The sequence below is a fragment of the Capsicum annuum genome, chromosome 8, assembly GCF_002878395.1.
Source record: "Capsicum annuum cultivar UCD-10X-F1 chromosome 8, UCD10Xv1.1, whole genome shotgun sequence".
In the NCBI taxonomy this organism is placed as follows: Eukaryota; Viridiplantae; Streptophyta; class Magnoliopsida; order Solanales; family Solanaceae; genus Capsicum; species Capsicum annuum.
This window is the reverse complement of record NC_061118.1, coordinates 148,572,600-148,595,154: the sequence shown is the minus strand read 5'-3', so window position 1 is coordinate 148,595,154 and position 22,555 is coordinate 148,572,600. Positions and strand designations below refer to the sequence as shown.

At 43.4% G+C, this 22,555-nt stretch overlaps 2 protein-coding genes, 1 non-coding gene and 2 pseudogenes across 4 annotated transcripts; 1 reads left to right on the top strand and 4 right to left on the bottom strand.

The window, feature by feature from the left end:
• Positions 1–5,078: 5,078 nt before the first annotated feature.
• Positions 5,079–5,151, bottom strand: TRNAK-UUU. Its single transcript has one exon. It is a non-coding gene; the product is annotated as a tRNA-Lys (tRNA).
• A 1,830-nt stretch (positions 5,152–6,981) lies between these two features.
• Positions 6,982–8,267, top strand: LOC124886662 (putative cytochrome c biogenesis ccmB-like mitochondrial protein). The gene is made up of 3 exons (XM_047395549.1): positions 6,982–7,045; positions 7,260–7,367; positions 7,591–8,267. Exons 1-3 carry the CDS (start codon positions 6,982–6,984, stop codon positions 8,265–8,267), a joined length of 849 nt encoding a protein of 282 aa, XP_047251505.1.
• A 238-nt stretch (positions 8,268–8,505) lies between these two features.
• Positions 8,506–9,096, bottom strand: LOC107879272 (uncharacterized mitochondrial protein ymf1-like). The gene has a single exon (XM_016726343.2). The coding sequence runs from the start codon at positions 9,019–9,021 to the stop codon at positions 8,521–8,523; it is 501 nt and encodes a 166-aa protein (XP_016581829.1). The 5' UTR covers positions 9,022–9,096; the 3' UTR covers positions 8,506–8,520.
• Positions 9,097–10,783: 1,687 nt separating this feature from the next.
• LOC124886411 lies at positions 10,784–12,287 on the bottom strand (annotated as a pseudogene).
• A 6,252-nt stretch (positions 12,288–18,539) lies between these two features.
• LOC124886410 lies at positions 18,540–22,153 on the bottom strand (annotated as a pseudogene). Its single transcript, XR_007043559.1, has one exon. The product of XR_007043559.1 is annotated as a 60S ribosomal protein L5, mitochondrial-like (transcript).
• Between the last annotated feature and the right edge of the window lie 402 nt (positions 22,154–22,555).

Genomic DNA, 22,555 nt, shown 5'->3' with positions numbered 1-22,555 from the left:
CCAGGAGCTGGTTTGGGGAATCATGGGGCCTTACTTATTCAGGGGGGACTTGATTCTGAAATGGAATGATTGATAGAATTGATATTTCATAGAAGAATGACCGAGACCATAAAATCCTTTCACACCCGCATATGTGGCTGAATATAGTTGGAAGTTCACACACCCTGGAAAAATCCATCCTCTATCCCTGACTTGCCAGCTTGATCGCTTGTCTTATTTACCCTTTTCTTAGCGGGTGGTTTATGTCTGGTCCTTTCGGGTTGCCTGACCTGGGTTGATGGCACTTCGTAACAGCTTGTCTGGAGTCCAGCGGCTCTCTAAGGCTTCGATGTACTAGTACCTGCCACCAAAACATCGTGAAGGATTCAGTGAACGTCTTGAAACTTAGTAACACAAGACAATTCACTGAATGGTTGTTGGCTCTACCGAAGGAGTCTGAAATCAACAACGTGTAACTGCTTGGGCATTGAGTCTTCCGCTGCTTGAGGAAGTATGTGAGAGGATCGATGTTGAGCAGAAGTAGGGTTAAAGCAGCTAACAACGCATCCCCCTTTACTTAGTATAGTAAGGCTTGAAAGGCTAGACAGTTTGTTTTCCTTTCCTGTCCAGTATTTTCAATCCAAGCCGAAATAGGAAAAGCCGCAAGCACCACTAGGCCCGGTCGTCGATTGAACGTCAGTAGGGTCCGATATTCATTCCTTACTCAAATAGGAAGGTGGCAGTCTCAATCTAGCGGCGTGGTCCAGAACAATTTCGGATCCATAGGGTTTTTGTTTTGGTTACAAGAAGTGCTTCTTTGCTCGCTTGCAGCGCCTCGACTCGAGTTTCCACTGTAGGATTGAGTGAGGTGACGAGAGCTGAAGCCAAGGTTCCTTGCTACGCTCTATAGATGTTTGTACGATTCTTGTGGATTTTGGGTGTGTTTGAATTCAGCCTCTCATTAGGTCTTCACTGAAGGATTGTCCACCTTCTCAAGCCTCTCTACCATACCCAATGAAAGTGACAACGGATGACTTCCATTACTAAATGGAAGAACTTTTCAAACTAGTTGATAGTTGTTCCCTGCCCCACAATGGGTTCTAATTTACTAAATCACATGTTTCTATTTTCGGAACATCACATATAGACTTTTTTGGGGGAGAATCACTCGGCGCGGGGCCTCCTATGTGAGGTCAGGTGATGGTCAACAATTCAGGCAGGAAATGCTGAAAAATGGCTAACGATGCAAGAGCTCTTTTCCCCTTATACGCTCTAAAAAAGGGTATGTTGGGTTTTTGGACCCTATGTTGAGTAAGGGTTCCAAACCTTCCAAAAGTGATAGGTATGTGTTCTTTCTTGGCACTCTCTTTCTATATAATGCCAACCTAAAAAGAGCGATGGAAAGTGGATTTCAGGTTCGATAGTCTTGAGAAGGTATTAGCCATCGGTGACCATACTTTCGTAAAAGCACCATTGGGCGATGGTTCCTCTCCTTCCTCTTGAACCTCGAACAAAAAATCGATCTCGCCATCAGCTCGACTAAGAGTTCCGAATCGAAAAAGTCAACTGAACTTTACTTAAGACGAAGGAAGCGAGTGCCGAAAAAAACCGCTTTCTTAAGGCTTCAAACTACTAGTCATTAAGACTACTATGAATGAAAGGTAAGGAAGTCCTTTTCTTGACTTAGCCTGCGTGCATTATACCTAACCCTTTCCCAAGATTTCAATCTCAACAAAGAAATGAAAGCATAACTCTTTGCTCGCTTGCAGCGCCTCTTAGTCTTTTATTTTAGCCTGCCTTGTGAAGATCTCTCGGGTGTCTACGGCAGATCCGATCAGTCTCGTGATGAAGAGAATTTCCGATGTTGAAAGTTATCATCACGATAACTCAATTTGTCCGGTAAACTACTCGGGGCTCCCCATGGTTTAGTAAAAGGGAGGGGATATTTTTTCTTCATCCGGGGGTTCATTCATTATGAACTAAAAAGTGGTTGGCTGATTAGTGAGGTCTTAAAAACGTCATAGAATTCATGATCGGCCATTCCATTTTTGCTTTCATCAAGTAGGCGACGCGAATCAATGCTTTCTATCTTTCAATCGGATACCAATTGCTTGGATGCGTTTGAAAGCCTCGAGATGACTTGCAGAAAAAATGCTTTCTAGGTTTGTCTTGTGTCTCCAAAACAAACGGTCCATTTATTGATGGGCGAACGATGGGGATTGAACCCGCGTGTGGTGGATTCACAATCCATTGCCTTGATCCACTTGGCTACATCCGCCCCTACCCCCGCACAGGTTGAAGTCTCTATCTACGATCAGATCCTTTCTGAACTCCCCTATAACCGCTTATCAAAGAGAAGCTTTTTCCGTCACTATAGTGGCAAGTCTATTGTTGTGTTTCAGAATTAGGGGAAACAAAGCTTCAAACAAAGAGGTTGGGTTGTTCACTTCATTGATTTGACTTCACTTTACTTAAGATTAAAGATAGGGGCCGGGCGGGCAGTGAAGGCTCATTTAGTAGACAGCGAGCGAGCTGCAAGCACCTACTCCTATCAAAATGAAAAGCAGCAAGTGAAACTTGAACTTGAAGAAGCGAGCCTCTATCAGAGAAAGCCATTGCGCGCTAGCCCCTTGTATAGGGTTCCAAACCTGCGCACCCCTAAACTACAAGCTTTCTTTGAAGCCCCTACAACATGGGATATTTGAAGAATCCCTTTTCTACAAACCTTTCTATAATATAAGAGAAGCTCTTCGAGCTTTCTTCGCATGCTTGAGCGCATCCCCTTTTTATTAGTAAGGTTGTCAAATTTCCTTTAGTTCCTTTATGACTATAATATAAATAATAGGGGTAGGGGGGCGCTAACGAGCAAGAAAAGGGGTGCGCTAAGGCACAACGGCTTTCGCGCAGCTGCTACGCCCTTGCTTCTTGCCTTATCTTTTACTAAGAAACTAATCTAAATAGAAGCCCTTCTTTCTCAAAGTCAAATTTCTCCCTTCTTGCTTTAGTGAAATAGGGGGCACTAATGCGACCTTCCTTCAGCTGGCTTCGCCCTATCTATTCATCTATTTTCTCAAATGGATATTTAGGGATCTCTCTTGTTCATAGATCTTGAAACCAGATCAATATCCATTTCTCAATAGATCTATTTATCGATAGAAATATATAGATCTCTATATGGATCTATCTCCATATCTAAATATGGAAGAACTGACACTTAAAGGGCGTAACCAACAAAAGGTTCTCACCCTGTCCCCGACATTGTTTTCCGACGATGTCCCCTGGGCAAAAGGTGGCCCTTGGGCCACTTGACTGGTTGGAAAGGAGCCACCATTCTCTTTCTTTCTTCTTTCGATCAGGACAAGTAGGTTGGTTCGTTTTGTCCTCCTATCTATGCAATTCTCTGTCTTCGTTCGTGATCATGTTGGGCGAAAGGTAGTTGTAGAGGAGCGTTCAGCCACTGTAAGAAGAGGGCCTTCTTCTTTTTCTTTATTTATTTCATTTTCTCATATTTTGCCTTCTATATCTTATATAGATTTTTTAGCGTATAATAATTACCAATACGAGGACTATCGACTTTGCTTTCAACTTATAATAGAAGGGTCTCCTCTTCCTTCATTTCGGTTGCTTGTTAGCTTACTGACTGAACCATCATCATCTGCTTGCTTGGTCACTTTCGTGATAAGGCGCTTAAAAGGATTATGGATTATATATATTTTGGGAACTAAAAGAGTGGCTGGTTGAAGGGAAAGGGAAGCCAAAAAATCCAGGGAATTGACGTCCCCCAAACCATTAGACTTCCAGAGAAGAGGAGTCCGGTCGCAATTAAAACCCATCTCATAAACCGAGGAAATATCAAATCCAATTCCGATACTGGGTAGGATTCACCAGCCGCTAGACATAGCACAGAAGCCAACAGTAGTATGAATGGGACAGGAACTATTCGACCTTTTTCAGGAAAGGGCCTTACACACGGGGACACTGGCTGATCCCGCCGACAGGAGCAAAGGAAGGTCTCTTTCGCCTACGAGCATTTGTACGAAGAAAGGAGTCTCATACAAAGGGTTGGAAAGAAGGCTTTTACCTTATTTCAGGTGGGTTAGTGCATATCTATTCGGGCGGAGGCGGACAATGAAAAGACAGAAATGAGCGAATGATGCCAACCAACTCGACAAAGACATTCAGATATGAAAAAGATAAAGAAAGACGTGTTAAGCTTGTGTTTTCCCAGCCGACTCACACACGACCATCTTTCTTCCGGAAACTTACTCTTGAAAGCGTTGCATGTTGCTACTAGAGGGCAAAGGAATTAGCTTATGATGAAGAATAACAACAAAAAAGCTTTTCTCCCCAACCGAGGTGATAGAACACCTTATGGCCGATGTGATTACCAGCCAAAGGGCAAAAAGACGGGGTTGAATGTGACTCTACCAATACCAATCTCCTCTGGAGAAAGGAAAAGCAACTCTGCCTGGTATCGGTAACGATTAACATATTCTTTTTTTTTAGAGATGGGAACCCTTACTTAAGAACAGAGAGTGGCCGAGCAGTATAGTAGTCTGCTGGACAAACTTGGGGTAACAATCTCGGTAGCAAAATTGATAATATCCGAGAACGGAACCATCGAGTTTGCTAAGAGATTTTGGACTAAGGATATGCAAATAGACTTATCGCCAATTTCTCTTAGGGCATTAACTGCTTGTCGAATGACTGTGGGTCTTTGCCAATTGTCAGCAAGATATTCGATTTCTATATCGATGCTTCAAAGGCTGGGGGGGGTAGGATTTAGAGTTCGGTCGCGCTTACATTCTACTCAATTTAAGCGTTGGGAACGATTGAAAGCTGCTGCTCAGAAACCACACAGGTCACACTTACTATCTTTAGAATATTGGATTGGAAGGAAGGGCTTCGCTTTCCGATCACTTTTTGAGGCTGGTTTGGATGAGCGTGGGCAAGTTCGGGATTCACTATCGCTTTCTGCTTGGAGTGGCTCACCCCCTTGTCACTTAAAGGGCGAAGTCTCCGAAGCGAGTCGAAAGGCCAAAGAGTCATCTTTGAAGGCTACTATGCATCCTTATTCATAGTAGAGTGTAAGGTAGGTTTGGGTATAGCAGGACTTGAACCTGCGACCATTAGGTTAAAAGCCCAATGCTCTACCAACTGAGCTATACACCCAAAAAAAGATGTAGTAGTAAATAAGGATTGGTACGAAAAAGAGGCCGGCCCCCCTTCTTCTCATCATATTAAAGGAGCGCGGCTCTGTATGAGGTTCGTACTATAGAGCAAGCGGAAGAAAACGTAAGGTCGCGCGTTAGCACTCCTGCAAGAAAAGGGATGCGCTAAGGCGCAAGGGCTTTCGCGCAGCTGCTACGCCCTTGCTTCTTGCCCCTTATTTCAAACTCAAGGAAAGCCTTGATCGATATGAGAAAGATGCGCTCAAGCGCCCAACCTATACAAGGGGCTTGGGCTCGAAAGCCGACCTTACTCAACAAGCACCTTTCTTAGTAAGGTTGCTTCTTTCCACTTATTGAAGATTCTATCTACAAAAGAAGGTCAAAGGGGGATACTCAAATTGCTCTCACTGACACCAGAGAAGGTGAGGTCGTCTTTCTTTCCAGCCACCATACGGTTTGCCTTAAAGCCTTAAGGAGAAGGGGAGGAGCAGTTATCTATGTAATTACGTTGTTGGACGTTGTTCCGGTCGAGCACTCTCTTTTCTTTGTCTAATTCCGTCTTACCAAACAAGACTGACTTCTTACCAACCCGCGAAGGGTTGTGACGCTGGACCAGGTACGAGGAATAAATCTATATCTGTGCACAGAAGTTGCTGGCCGGCGGCCGCTCAACTGTTCGAGTGCAATGCAGTGGTGTTGGTTCCAATTCGACAAAGGTAGAATACCTGGTCGAAGGTCCAGTACAGTAGGTAGCAGGCGTGTTCGTTTTGGCTCCCAAGCGAGAACGATAAATAGGCGATGCACCATCCTTGCTGCTATGTACGTTTTTCTTGACTTGATAGATTTATTCAATTGAACCCACACTCAAAGGAGGACCACAAGCTCAGGGCTCGACGAAACAGAAAGTTTCAGCATGTTGAAAATGGGGTTAGCGTGAAAGAAAGAGCCCGGCATTCATTTCTGAATGAATATTCATAGCTGAGTCTACTAAAAGAGGGACTAGCCTCATCGTGGTGATTAGAGGACACCTCTGATCGTTCACGTCTAATGTGACACGTTCCCTCCCAGTTATATGATCAACGGGATCAGTCGGCTAGAGAGCGGGGCTATTCTTCTTTCGGGGAGACAAAGTCGTCCCTTTTACTGACCGAACCCTCAGTTCGGGGGCCTTCGTCAACATGTTACAAAGCTCCAGTCTTTGGTGGGTCACCATTACTTGACTTAGCAAGGCGAACATCTGGGCAAGGGAAAGCGCAGTGCGCCTGGTGCAAATGGCTTTCTTTTTTCATGATATACCAATCAGAATGGAGGGTCCTACCTACGTACATGATTGATAGAATCACTACGTAGGGGGGGCAGTCAACTTGATGCGGGAGAGGCATGAGTGCAGTTCAATCTTGTGGTGTATTCGTTTGTAGTGAGTAGGGCCTCTTTCTCTTTGATCAGTTTGCCTCCGCTCTATTGAAAAGTAGGAATTCCTACGACGGTTTTGTCAACGAACGCGTCTCGGGCCGGATTGACTAACCTAACCCACCATGTTGGAGGCTTTTCCATAGTTGGGTGTCCGCTCTAGTGTGATTTACGAAGGCTAGGCTAGGTTTGGTAATATCCAAAACAAATGAAAAGAGATCGGGGTCGATAGGTGGCAGTTGGCAAGGAACTTGATCCCCCCCAAAAAAAAGAGAAGCCGCGGTCGAACTCAAATTCTGGAAATAAGTCGGGGCTCTTTTACCAAGTCTACCAGATAGAAGATGATAGAAGGCCAACTATCGTTGCCTTGCACAAGACGGGGCCCTTTCACTTCGAGTTCCTTCCTTCGTAGTCAAATCTGATGATACGCTTTGGCGATGTTACCTACCAAACAAAAGGCCTGCTAGGTGATCGAAATCGCTCAGGTGAGGACTCACTCACTCATCTACTCCTTATCTATTTAATACTTTCTTCTATCTACAACAAACATTTCAAAGGCGACCCGTCGCGCCGGGCTATAAGATAAGATACAGTTCTTGTACTACTTGATTGACTGGTAAGAAAGAGCTTCCGTAAGAACTGGAAGACTTTTGTATGTACGGTAACCCTCTCTTTCGCTACTGGTGTACTGTTGCACAGAAAGGGCGACAGAAGGAACCTTTCTTAGCGCATTTTTCAAGCGCTTAGCTTCTGCTAGTGGCGGGGCGGCAAGGCCATGTTGTACAGTTGGAAGCCTAAGCCAAGAAGGTACGAACGAAGTGAGGGGCCCCTTTAGAAGATAGGGGGCGGCTTTCTTGTGGTAGTAATTGCGAACATCTCTCCTCTTCTCTTAGCGTGCACAGTTTGCTTACATGCTGCCTTAGGCATATCTCTCTTTCTTAGTTTCACGCTGGACTAATGATAATGAATGAAAGTCAGTCTTTTAGTAAACGTATATAAGCAACTCTTTAGTGTATAAGCAATTCTTTAGTGTTCGCACCGAAAGTACGGTGGAGGTTGGTTGAAGATGATGTTATGCGGCGTTCAGAGTTTTTCTCTATTCCTCTCGTATATCATAAACAGATCTTCCCCTCCACACCAATCACGAGTTTTTCTCTATTCCTCTCGTATATCGTCGTAATACCCTTAATGCTAGGTTTTGAAAAAGACTTTTTATGTCATTCCCGTTTAGGTCCGATTCGGATCCCTCCATTGTTTTCTTTTCCTTTCGCACCTTTTCCTCGAAATGAGAAAGAAAATGGTACACTTGAATTGTATTATTTAAGTGCTTATTGCTTGCCAAAAATCCTACTTCTACAATTGGTAGGTCACCGGGTTATTCAAATAAGTCGTGTTTTCCGTGGTTTTCCCATGTTACAACTTTCGTACCAATTCGGTCGATCCGGAATGGATCGGTTAAACATTTCATTAGGTAGCCTGGTCTTGACTCTTCTGTGTGGTATTCATTCTTGTTCGGCTCTTGGAATCACATCCAGCAGTGGTTGGAACAGCTCGCAAAATCCAACCACTTCACCTACTTCATTGCCCCCAACCGTTTCTCGTACTTCTATTGAAACAGAATGGTTTCATGTTCTTTCATCGATTGGTTATTCCTCTTCGTTCACATCTCTTTTTCCAATTTTAGTCTTGATTAGTTCACAAGATTGAATGGCCAATTCTCCTCCGAACCCTCGATTCGATTGTTTTCCAAGAATGTTGAGCCGAGTATGTAAGCCATGTGTCTGGGAGGAACAACAATAAAAGAAGGGATTTCGGTTTTGGTCTTGCAGCTATTTTCAAAATATATATATAAGAATCCCTTTTTTAGAAGAAAGATTATATATATGTCCAATCTCTAGTGGTAGTGGAACCAACCAAGATGTATGTCGTCCGACCTGACCTCAGACTCTTTCTTCCCGACCTATTTGACTCTCTGGCCGTAGTTATTAGGTGGTATTCCGAGATCGAATTCCTCCCAGGAACACACGAAGCAAAGATATGAACTGGGTAAATAGAAATGGAAAAGAGATATTTCTATTTCATCCAAATTAGTTGCTTTTTCTACATCCATATGATCTACTAAAGTAGATCGGTATTGACCATATAATAAAAGCAGATCTTGGTCCATGGAGTCCCAAGAAGGTAAGAACTCCAACCTGTCCGATGCTTCTTCGGCCAAATACGATATACAAGTGGGACCTGCACTATGAGCAAGCTGTGCGAAAAACCGCTTCTTTTTTCTGGTTCCGAAACAACTTGGGCGAAATAGGGCTCTACCGGGAATCCATGGATTTTTGAGTTTTCGCCATTGGTTACTGGTTGAGCCACCAGAATGGAATGAGATAAGAATCTCTGGAGATCTTTCCTCTCCACTTACTCGTAACAGGCTTTTCTTCTGTAGAAGACTTCTTCCGAATGGCATAATTGTCCGACACTACCTTCCTCAATCTTCAAAGAAAACTGACTCCTCTTACTCCTCCTTCTCCTGACGGATAGGATCCTCCTTGGTCCTTCTTTCACTAATGGTCTCACCATTTTCTAGTAGTAGTAGTTCGCGTGAGGGACTATCCTTTCTATCGCTTTCCCTTGCCTTTCACTCTCATTTGGTCTCTTTCTTCTAAAAAATAAACCAAAGCAAAGCGCATGGCAAAGAAGCAGCAAGCTGACTGCCCCCTTACACTCGGCCTTTCTTCGCTGTGTGAATAAGGTCTTAGTCTGTATGGGCATTCTGGGCAGGCCTCAATAAGTCACTAGTCGAAGGTTTAGACCAATCACAATTCATCACCATCTTGCACGCCTCCAATTGATGACTGGCTATTATATAAGTGTTGACCTAAGCCCCTGCGCAGGGGCTCAGCTCCCGAACCGTACGTGAGCAGTCTCGTACGACTCTTCCTAAGAACTTGAAGCCCCCTCTCTCTAAATAGAAAAAAATGCATTTACAAGACAAAAAAGACTTTTGCAAAAAGCCTTCGCCCACCTATTCTATTCAACGGGGCTATTAGAGAAGCTGCTTCGTTCCTTGACTTCTTTTCTCGGTCAAGTTTCCTTGTTCCTTAGTGTAGTCTCGGTCCATAGTTTAAGACTCCGTTCCTTATAGCCTAGTCTATATCCACAGCTGACGTGACTCCGTACCAATGCCTTTCCCTTTGTATAGTATATGGCTAAGTGACTTCATAACCTCAACCTACTTTTTTGCTTACTGTAGCATAGGCCTTCGTCGGGCTTTCGTCCCTTCGCCTATAGACGGCGAATTGGCTTCGCTATCGCTCATGACTTGGTATAGAGCCGTGTAGTCATCGGTTTTACCACCGGAATGCCTATGAGATAGTGGTCGGCCTTTCGAATGCCTTCTTCCTTACTTTTTTTAGAAGCCCTTTATGACTATACTATAAAGGACAGGGGGTGTTCACCTTTGGAAACTTAGCTACTTAAGTCCTTCTCAGAAAGTCAAAGTAAGGGCGAACGGCATTCTGTTCTACAGCTACAACACAACATAGAGTGTATTAATATGTATTATTGTATTAATATATTAATTATTTATTGTATTAATATGTATTATTGTATTAATATTAAACATCTTAATAGTAGAACTACTTTCGTACTACTAAACAAGGAAACCTTCAGTTCCTTTTGTAAACGTCGCTTATTTTAGTTTACATTCAAACCAAAGTAAACCAAGCCTAAGCGGTCACGACATCTTGTTGATATTGATTGAGGAGTTTGATGGAGTTTAGCTGACTGAATCCATAAATCTAGAAAGTCGCCGTCGCTTTTTTTTATTTGAATTTGACTCTATAGGTAGGTATCGGCGGGGCTTGCATAATGTAGTTGTAGTTAAGGCTGAAGTAGCGTTTTTTATTTGTGAAGATCTACTGAAGTACCAAAGGTGAACGGGGCTCCCAGGCCGGGACGTCTGGCAGAATGCTTGGCCTCCTGCACTGGAAGCGAGACCCGAAGGGTGAGAGCTTATGGCGGTTAGCTTCTAGCACTAAATAATAGGCATTAGACATTCTGAGCTGAAAGGAGGCAAGCAAATGAAGGGAGGCATTACGGGCCGACTACAAGAAAATCAAAGCTTCGTAGACTCGGTCAAGTCGCCTATAGAATGCCGATGACTATTTTCCACACATAAGTGAAGAGAAGAGGGAAGAGAGGCTTAGCGAGCTTTATAAGGCCGACCACTACATAAGCCACTGGTGGAGAAAGCTCGAAGAGCTTCCCTTCATTCATTACTAAGCCAAGGTCCCAGGTCTCCGAGTCAGCCTGCGCTTTTTCGAAGAATCCTGCACCCATGGGCATACAGCCTGGCAGGCCTTCCCTTTCCGCCGGAGCTTCATGGGCGTTGCCCCATTCCCCAATCAGATGTTTGGATGTGAGCTATACTTCTTGAGGAGCCAAACGGGCGTATGGCCTTGCCTTGCCATTTGAACTCTTTTCCCGTGTGACTAGGAATGCTCAGTGACAACCTCTCAATTGTCACCGCTTGGCCTCTCTTGCTACCACGGTAGCACCTAGTGTGGTCAGCACCAATCGTGTTCAGGCAACGAAGCTTACAATCATTCACATTGGTGCATCCTGCTATGCCCTGGGCCTTTTGCTCTTCTAACGTAAAAGGTGGTCGGCCATTCGTCAAGGCCCAAGAATCTGCTGGACATCTCAGCGGCGGGATTTGATACCCGCATCCGATCAAAGTTGCATTTTAGTGCTCCCCTAACATAAAAAAAGGGGAGCTTTTTTGTTGTGGGTCACTTCTCGCAAGACATTGCTTAGGACCAACGGGCACACGACAGGTGCACGATCTACTTTGCACGTTCCATCCTTCAGCCCTTCGCCTATCGGCTTGGCAGGCAAGCTACCTTGATCTGTCTTCGGCTTCGATTTGTTATGGTCAGAAGCTCCAACAAGCCCTAAAGTTTCTTGCCACCTAAAACTCTGCCAAGAGAGCGCTGTTTTACGTTTGATCCTACGTACCCATAGAATGCTATGCGTTCTCCACTTTCGGATCTCGCAAAGAGAGAAGGTATTTTTTCCTCTGACTTTCTCTCTCATTCTCAGAAACAAAAAAGTGGGCTTTGCTCCAGCTACCGCTATCTTTGGGAAACCAAAAGAGCTATCGAAGGAAAGGGATGCAGTCTCTCCCTTGGCCTTTGGAGAGGAGAGGGTAGAGAAGAAAACATCCTTCGCGCAAGTTTCTTTGCTTCCTGCGTCCTTACTAGTATAAAAGGGGCTCTTCGACCAAGAAGGCATTCTGGTAGGAAGGCCGAACACTACATAAGTAGCCATCCGCCCAGGAGAGAAGCAAACTACCCTTTTTTGATCCCCCTTCCTGGGCAGGGAAGAGAACGAAAATGGACCGCAGATGGTAGTCGTGGTTGATTTTGATTCGAGAATCTTACGTGGTGGAGCGAACTCTTCTATCATGTTGCATTGGCGGACCCCCCCCTCCGGGGGAACCATCGTACCGGAGCGATCCGAGAAGAGCGATTAGGCGCATGTTCTATCCTTTCTACAACGCCTATAGACTCAGTCTTTCATTTTAGATCAATTCTTCACTGCAATTGCTTCGATCCACCCCCTTGGTGAAAAACCGTAATACGCCCTGAGGAACTCCTACCAGCAGACTTCCCTGTACTCAAAGTGAATTGTCTAAGTGCTCTTCTTTGTCTCATTGTTTATCTCCTAATCATTCGATTCTGCCCCTAAGGCTAGCTCCTACTCCTACTCCTTATCCTGACGGATAGGATCCTCCTTGGTCCTTTTTACATAACACTCTCGGCCGCCCAAGAGGACTGGCTATCTTTCTCTTTACTTACGCAATTTCTTTCTTTGTTGTTGAAGGAGTCTCTTCTTTTTTGGCTGCTCCCGCGACAAGTTCTTTTCGGTATTGTAATAATATTTCTTGCCACTCTTTGGTCCGGTAAACCAACTCCAACCAAGCCCAACACTTAAGACGGCACTACTTCAACATTCAATCGCACAACATTAAAGGTAGCGAGGCTGACGAATTATAACAGCATCAGACCATTGAAAACTTACTTAACCGATCAGGAACTAGACAAATCGCAGGTCGATATAATAGTAATTCCTTCCAAAAGTAAAGTGAAGTCCCAACATTTCTCATAACACCGAATATCTCGTACGAGAGATTCCAACAAAGAATAGCTGCTTCATAACTGCTTCTTCTGCAATGGAACATGTTACTGCTTAAAGCAACAAAGAACGACTAAAGCTCATCACAAGATCGGAAAGAACACCAGCCTGCACAGACAACAATGACACGACTCCAAATACAGGTAAAAAGGGGATAACAATTAACTACTAACCCATCCGCTATACTATATAAAACCTAAGCTGATAGGAAAGGGTTGTGGCCACCAGGCGAGAAGGACACCAAAATATGTCTATAGTCTATACCAGTGTCGGTAATAGTGAGGTTTCTTTTTCCTTAGCCAAAGACGAATAAGGCCAGTAGCCATTCTTTTTAAAAACCAGAAGGGAAGAAAGAGCCAATTGAAAAGGCTTTAAAGAAGAGATGAAAGAATTGTTACAAATAAAGCAAAGGGCTTGAAGGACGCCCTCCCATACTTTCTCAACCAATGAAGCGAGTAGGGTTTGAGGGGAATCAGAAAGGGATCGAACGCTCTATTAGTGGTCGACTGCCACCTTTCCACTTTGGATTCTCTGTTTCCCTGAAAGAAATATCGATCGTCCTTACCATTTCAGTCCCCACCCTCAAGTGAGAAGGATATTCTTTTGCTATCGACTCTAGTAATATTATTCATTTGTATCCCTCAATCAAGCAAGCGAAGGGGGCTAGGTTGTAATACAAAATTGTAACCATTGATTCCCTCACAATTCCTTACCTTAAGCGGTGGGGTAAGCCAATAAAGGGGAAAGGTCTAAAATGCTATAGCGACCCATCAAAAGAGCTAGACAAATAGGAGAAAACCGTACTATCGTGAGAAGGAAAGCTTTACGCTTGGGCTGTGCTCTCGGGGTATTAGTTTACCTTGCTTTAAGAGGTCTTGTAAAGAGCTTTCCATCGATCTTTCCTAGGCTATCGAATCCTTTACCAATAGATGGGCTCGATCAACTTGATTTACTCATTTCTGTCTTTTTTTTAAAAGAAAAGAGCCTTAAAGAAAGCAGGAGGGATAGGAGTTTACGATAAGACAACGAGAAGGATAGAGTAATAATCGGCTAAGGGAAGAATCGTTGTTGAAAACTTCCACCATTTTTCTGTCGAGAATCTTGCCAATATTGCCTCGTGGATCAACTGTCTCTAAGCCTTCCTTGAATGCTGAAGGATTTCCCCCGTCCAATGCTTCTGCTGGTTTTCAGATAGAAACTCCAATTTCTCTTTCTGCTCGTTGGGAGAACTCTCAATGGATTAGTTTTCGGGAGTCGAGGTGGAAGTAGATGGGGACTGGGGAGAATAAAAAACCTCCTTATCAAAATTGGTCTCGTCCGATGCATGGCCGATGAGGGAGGCTCCAGAAGGAGAAGAAGCGGACGGAGACTTTGAGGGAGATGCGCCTTTTTTACTCTGAGGGTTAGGGGATAGGGTTGGTCGAGAGTTTCATTACCTAAGTACGCCACTATAGCCACTAAAAGGGTCATTTCTTATTGAAGAGGAAGTGAAAGGAGCGAGACCTTGCGGAGTAGGTACGGAAGGGGAGGCCTCTTCAGAGGTAGTTAAAACCCTTTATTTTAGGGAGGTAAGATAGGATCTTTCTTTTAGGATAGGACCACATACCCTAATTGAGACCCGGAAGGAAGCTGGATCAACTCTAAAGTAGAGTAGCTGTACTTGCCTTTTTCTTAGAGTGGATTGAGGAAGAGAACTCAGATGAGAACGTAGTCTTGCTGCATCTCCTGAAGAAGAAGGGGCTAACCTATCCAACAAATAAGTTAGATCCTCTGGAGTTAGATCAGATGGAGTAGCTACTTACCTTACTGGTTTCCGAAGAAGTCTGTTGGTACAGATTTCATATGAGATGTGAAAGCGATTTCTGACTTAAAGACTACTAGTTGAAGTAGAGCCGACTCTAACATTCGACCAGAGAGGTCAGTGCTGGGAAAGCAAAGAATGGAATGTCTGTTCTGTAACAAAGAAGAAGGTTGCTTGATTATTCTTTTCAGGAGCAAACCATAAAGGCATCATTAGGAGTTGTAGGTAACTATAACCCCAAGGGTTTGGGGTATTCTTCCCCTTACCCGTAGGATTTTCTGAGCACAGAATTAGTCTTGCTTAATAGTTATTAAGTGGTTAGATCTTTCTATTGATGTCGAATGGAGCACTATTGGGGGTGATGGAGAAATCCTAATATCCCAATAGAATCTCTGATTAGAGTGGAAAGGGGATTTATTCCTTTCTCGCTCTGATTCCTGGTTGGAACCCAGGCGCCCCCCCGAAACCGACATGTTTGGCTCGATAGGGAGAGTAGAAGATGAAGGAGGTTGTAAGATCTCCTAAGTTTTCTTAGCGTGGTCTGTTTTAACAGACCCGGTAATTAAGGGGGATTTATCTTTCAGATCCTTTTCAATTACCTCTGCATCTGCAACCGAAGAGATTGCCCTTGCGGGCTGTATTCTCATCAGGAAGTTGTGACCCTGAAGTGGAAATTAGGTGGTCTGTATACTACCTTGTACTTAAGCAGTATTCAGATCCTATAGAGATTTCTCTAAGATATTCCGTAAGGAATTTTCTATTTCCACTCCAATTTCACAGACTAGGTCGGGTATTCTCATATTCATTCTTATTGTTATATGGTTAAACATATGCTTTAAGGCTGAATATGATGACTTCTTAGTAAGAATATACCTATTTGGTTTGGTCTGGCTAAGTTGACGATTGTCCTGGTGACTAACAACTTTCGCAAGCATTAGCACCCCAATTCCTAATATTGGTAAAGTTCTAGAAGTCCTGGATTAAGGGGTTTGACCTTGTCTAGAGATCTTCGACTAGGCGATTTACCCTCCCTTCACAAAATTCCCTTGGTTTGGAATAATAAAATGAAAGATGAACAACCGCATAATCTAAATAATATATTAGTAATATTCCTGAGATTTCCAGAAGTGAAGTACAGAAGAGCACACATTAATAAGATGTTCATCTCCACTTACTCTATCTAACTAGCTTTATCCGATTCAACCGCAGCAGAAGAAGGGGTCGTATCAGTCGGCTTGCCAATCAACTGACCCGCTTTCCTTGGTCGACAATTGAGCTACCCCTAATCCCTACTTTCAGCGGAGTTTATTCTATATTTATATTTATATATTTTGCTCATCGATTTACAAGAGCAAGGGCGTATTGTATTGAAAGAAGGGTTGCAAGCAAGGGACAATCTATGGCGTACCACTCCTACAACAAAAAACAAAGGTGACATACTCTACTAAATGACAAAAATGATTTCCTATGCTTTGGAAGTAGAAAAGGGAGAATATAGAATATCATCGAGAAAGAGATAGATTACAGCTAGAGGGTGACACCCTCTTATTGAATGAAACTGAAGCAGGCGCGTATCTAAAGCTGCTGAAGCAGTAGCTGAAGTGCTACCATCCTGATGACTTCTACTATTAGTATCTATTATAGATACTATTAGAGTGATTAGAGTCTCGTGCAAGCTTTACCCGACCAGTAAGCCATAGACTGAAGAATTCCCATGAAATGATAGCGTCCATCAAGCCAGTGACTAGGCCCCAAGGTCGGGGATGCTGAGACCTTTGCTTTGCGTATGCTGGTTCAAAATCCACTTCTTTCGGATCTCGAGTACAAGCCAAGGAGAAAGACTGCCATCTCAGGCATACCATCGACAGAGTAAGGAAAGGACAGGCAGAAAGCGAGCTAATCAAATCCTATCCCTTCTTAGTCCCAGCTAACCAAGTTCATTCCAACTCCCTATGAGCTCATAGTCGCTAAGAGGAAGAAAAACTTATTCCATTATTTCCAGGGGAAACCAAACTCAAGTGAAGTTAAGCCGAGTCTGCTTCGCACCTTTGCTACCGGGCATTCACTGCCAGTTACTCCTAAATATACCTGGTATGGACTGCTAAATCGATTCCTCTTGGCTTGATTAAAAAATCCTCTCAGAAGCCCGTGTATATTAGTCAAAGATGTGACTTTCACAGGGCCAATTGCTCTTTTTTTGCCGTCAAATGGAAAGTTAACTCATAGGGCTGGCACTGGTACTCTGCGGAAGATGCGTGAATTGGCCTGCTAAACCGATCTTGCTTAGGGCGGGTGACCATCTTCTAATTGAAGATAAGCACCGAAAGTAAGAGAAGTGAGGCATTCGGGACCTATTCTAGTAGAGGAACCAACCCCGAAAAACCTGACCAAAAGATAGCTAAGTTCCCGTCACTAACCTTACTTCAGACTATGTTGCTGATCCGCTGAGAAAAGACGGTAAGGCAAAGAGAAAGTACCACTTTTCTTAAGTGTTGATGAATCTAATCTATTGAAGAGTCAAGGTTTCCAAGGAGCACAGATGAGGCAAAGCATCGATCCAACTACATACTAACGGAAAGCCATTACGGGCGGTCGTATCCCATCGTATTCATGTATCAATGCGTAAGTGGTCATATAATAGTTGTGTCGTTGCGCCTAAAGTCTTATGGACGAAGGTCTCCGGTGCGTCGTAATAGCCTACTGGTATACAAGCACACCGTGCTCTAGGTTGGTTAAGCCTATGAGCATAAAGAAGGAAGTCTGCACTAGCCCAATAGCAAAACAAAAGGCAAGGAACTTCTTTCACTAGTATAGTATCGGGAACATGCCTAGAAGAGGATTTCATAATTCCAGAGGCGCCCAAGCCATCCTTACTTTATCTTCACTTCATCCTTATACACCTGCTGGACTGTCTATCCTTCTTTCCTTTTGATTAGATGGATTATATCATCCAAGAGCTAAAACTAAGAGGAAAATACTTCAAGGAACGAACTTGCAGGCCTTACCTTATACCTTACCTCAACGAAAAAAGCTAAGGAGAATGACGATTCCATGCCTTAAGGCTGACTGAAGCTTCCCTCTTTCCTGGTCTCTATTACCCCAAAAATGCCTTTTTGAAGTTAGGGTCATACAAGAGGAAGAAGGGGAACTAGTAGAAGGAGTTGGTATGGTGACGGTGACCCGTGATGTGACTAAGGCATCTTTACAATTGGTGTGAAAATGGAGGGGAATTCTATTGGGCTGAAGGCAGGTTAGTGTTCAGTGACAATTCACGCTAACATTACATAAGATGCAGTTGGAAGCGAGGCAACAGTCTTTCTATGTTTTTCCACTCTAACGAAGTTTCTCGATGACCCGAAGCAATGACCAACTCAATTCTCTCCACCTTTTGCGGAGGAGTTTCTTTTTCTTCAAAAGTCCTGTCTCGATCCTTTTTCTTTCTGATTTTGCTTAGTGGGGGCCTTTACAGAAGTTTCTCCCACCGCCATGCATTTTTTAGTTTGGTATTTTGACGGTTGATTGAATTCTTTAGCTTCCTTCCTCGGATCAAAAATAGGTGAAGTCTTTCCGTGGCTTGCAATACTCAACTCCATGTCATGAGCTCGTGTCGCCAATTCTTCGAAAGTGCGTGGCTTGATTCCTTGGAGGATATACACAAAACCCCAATGCATTCCTAGGGTGCACATCTCGACGACAGAAGTTTCTGAGAGGCGATCCTTGCAATCTAAACTTAATGCTCACCACCGATTGATGAAGTCCACTACTGGTTCATCTTTTTTTTGCTTGGTGTTCGTCAACTCCATCATACTCACTGTACGACGAGTGTTGTAAAAATGGTTAAGGAATTCACCTTTAAGTTGCTCCCAACTAATGATTGACTCAGGCTCTAAATCTTTTTTTTCCTCTTTATTCAAAGTAAGCAGATCGAAAGCACGAAAAGGAATGTCTTAGCGTGACCTTACTCTAATTCGAAATCCGTCTCTTTCTTTTCTAATTCCTCTCCTTTCATTCCTCGATCCGCTTGTAAATTCTTGGTGTAATACTCACTCGTAAATGATTGGTGTCAGAATTTCTCACTAATCAGGTGTGATCAGTCTCATCCGTGTAAGAATTAGGAATTCCTCTTCCAACTCGTCCCAGAATAGGCATTATGGCAAAGAACAAGAAGAAAACTAAAGGAGAAATTTGTCCAATAGTAATAAAGGGTGCCTCCATAGGTTGACATCCGATCCAACCTAGTAGTAAGCAATCCGCCAAAAGCAACCAAAATATTCCTTGGTGAATCGGGCGAAAACTTGAACTATAAAAACTGGGGCTATTGCGGCTACACCTCCCGATTTGTCAGGTATACTACGAAGGATGGCATGGATCGGTAGGAAATACCATTCTAGCACAATATGAGGTGGGGTGGACATCGGATTAGCAGGTATATAATTGTCGGGATGCCCCAAAACATTAGGAGCATAAAAAACCCAAATGGCAAAAAAGATAGCAAAAGCTACCCAACCTACTAGATCCTTTACATAAAAATAAGGGTAAGAAGCAATTTTATCCATCTCTGAATGTACACCCAATGGATTATTGGATCCATATTGATGCAATGCGGCCAGATGAAGAAGACTGGTGCCTACTAAAATAAAGGAGAGTAAATGATGAAGACTAAAAAAATGATTTAAGGTAGAATTGTCCATGGAGAACCCACCCCAAAGCCAAGTCACTATGGTATCTCCTACTACAAGTATGACGCTAGCTAAGATTGTAATTACTGTAGCTCCCCAAAAGCTCATCTGACCCCAAGGTAGTACATATCCTATAAAAGTTGTCACAATCATTAATAGGAAGATTACAACTCCGAGACACCGAACAAATTCCCTAGGACTGCTATAACTGGCATGATATAGACCACGAAAAATATGAAGGTGAACCACAATGAAAAACATACTTGCCCCATTAGCATGCATATAACGGAGCAACCAGCCCCCTTCAACATCTCTCATAATGTGTTCTACGCTGTTGAAAGCTAGATCCACATGAGGTGGTAATGCATAGCTAATAAAATGCCAGTCACTATCTGAATGACTAAACAAATGTCAGCTAATGAACCGAACCCCCACCAATAACTAAGATTGCTCGAGGTTGGATAATCTATCAAATACTGATTAAGTGTGGAGGATCTAGGTTGTTTAAAAAGAGAGAGTCGTTGGTTCCTTATAGTCATTTATTTATTTCTCTTTTCTATCGTGACAACTCTTGTTCCCCCGCATTTTAGCGTTCTGGGGCCCAACTATGTATTAAAATGTGAGTACCCTTTCTTCCACCTCTGAAGGATGGAGGGGGTATACAGCGAAAAAAGCATCAAAGGGGTCGGATCACCCTGGGTTACTGAAGAGTCGTCCGACTTCTCAGTGACCGAATAAGAGAGGTTTTTACCACTTTCTATTCTCTCCAGCACTCTCGGACTGATCATCTTGCTACAACAAAGCAAGCTTAGGAATGAATCTAATGGAAATTTAGGTCTCTGTCCACTTTTTAGATTATTCTTTCCAACTCGGCGAAAGAGGGCAAAAAAGGTATGTGGGAGAAAGAATTCTAAAAGGAGAGAAGATTTCGTCCACCAAGTGGGACAGAGTGCGACCCTAAGCAATTGGGGGTTCTCGCTCATCTCTTGGGGGTCTATCTCATCTAAAAACTTTTCCTCTTCCATTAGCATAGCTAAATTTGAATAGGATGAATCAACCTCAAGAAAATTAAGCCCCCTTTCCTTGATTGAATTTGGCTTCGCTGGGCCCAGAATCAATCAAAAAGCTTATTAATTTGATTCATGCCATTTCATTTATTTGGGCAAGAGGGAGGCTGTGAGTCACCTGGACTACGGAATTTTCCGTTGGTTGATTCTCAAAATTGAAAAAATTAAAATCGGGTCCAGACCCATAAATAAATAGGAAGCGAGGCGAGGGTCCTTCATTAAAAGGGGGAAAAGAGGGGTGGGGCTTTGTTCTGGGGGGCCGCCTTCCGCAGCTTTAGAAAGGAGAGAATGACTTTATGAAATTCTCTTCAACCTTTTCTATCTATCTTTATAAGTAGGGCGAGAGAAAGTCAATATGATATTTGCGTTGGTTTTTCCAACGAAACGTTGCACTTTTCTTCTTTCTCATTTGGAAGGCTCAGTCCCACACCCTGACTTCAATGATGGGAACAACCTCCGCACTCCGGCGCTCCACTGAACAACAGTTCTCCACCTTACTATATTTAGAATAATGGTCGATCCTTCGGGAGTTACATTCATAACTTAATGTAATGTTATGTTCACGCGGTGATATTCCATCTTTCCAAGAGTACTACCCTGTACGTAGTCTATGTCTGGGGAGCATACTTGACAGGAGATAGACACAGGCGGTAGAGGGGTCCCCCACTTCGATTCCCGTCCCGTTAGCATCTACGATCCTAAATAAGGGATTAGCCCATTAGGTCTTTTCGATCTGGAGCCGGCTGGTAATGGACCTACTTACCTTGCTTGTAGACCTGCTGCGGAGCTAACCCTTGTTCTATTGGTTTGGTGGTTGCTACCAAGACAATTTCTTTATGCCCATCAAAGGACCTCGAGATGCTAATCCATGAAAAAGGATACGAGAAATTTGGAAGAACTCATATACGGAACGAGGGCAACCCGTGTAAATACATCAGTTTTTGACTCGTGCAAAGGCACTATTTCTTGGCAACTTGGACAACAACTAACGATGTTTGTCCCGCATATCACTAGGAAGATCGGGAACTTTACAAAGGGATTTGTAAAGCTTTTGTCTCAATTCATATTTAGCCTAGCCGCGAGCAATCTGCATTTGTGATCTCGTATATTTTGCTTCTCCGACATCTTACTCAGTTTCCCCCTCATATTTTTGTAAAAAGCCGCTCCACGGTGGTAAAGTCTCATCTTGTGTGTTGGCCAAAGTTACAATAGTAACATTGAACCCTCAAATATGTTCGAAGATCTCGAAATGATCTTCTAGTTCGGGGGAGAATTCATAAATTCCGTTTCCATCAAGAATTGAATTGACCTTTCCTTTATTTCGAGCGGAGAATCTAACAGAGACATTACTGTGGATATTCTGACCAAAAATGTGACATTCCATGCCCTCGGAGAGTGCTTTGTCGCGCTAGGTCACTGACATATCCTTTTTTGTCTTTATTTGACCCTAAGAATGGATTGGATCGAAACGACTTTCCTGTTGAAGCCCTTTGTGTCTGTATTAATTTCTGACCGCACGGAATCTCCATAGCCAATTTTCCATTTTTGATAGAAGGTGTTGTCTTTGGTACTACTATTATTTTACACGATCCAGGAACTACCATAACGTTGGCGTGATTCGGTTTGAGCAACGAATCTTGACGTGATACATCCTCGTAATGAAAATAGAGTGGAAACATGAGTTGATCCATAATGAGTATTAGATTAAAGTTCTCTTAAAGAAGACCGCCAACTCCTATCCCGAAGATACAAAGCGCCCGGTCCTCTTCTCTTGTGTCGAAGTTCAGTGTAGTGTGGTGAGGTTTTGCCTCACAGAAAGAGTGGGAAATTAGGATAAAAAAAGGTAGAATTTACACAATTTCTTTTCTGACGAAAGAGATCATAGTCCTTTATGGCACTTTCAACCCGCCGAAATAGAAGGCTTTGCACTTGTGGAAAGTAAATTCAAGGGATACTGATCGAGTGGACCCAAATAGAAAGCTCCTTCTTTGCTTTTCTTCTCTGGAGTCAATTCGATGAACACAAGTCGAATCGTCCTTAACGGTGACCGATAGCGAAGTAGTACCAATTGTCGTGTACTCTAAAGCTAGTCAGGAGCTTTTACTCTTGATACAAGTCGAGTCATCTTAACTGTTGAGTTCTTGTAACTAGCCAAAAAGGGCACTACTACTTACGTCATTTCTTGTGGGAAGAGGCGAACGAAAGGGAAGGCATCCAAAGCAGCCTTTTCTTCTTATCTTGAGGTTGGGTGCACCG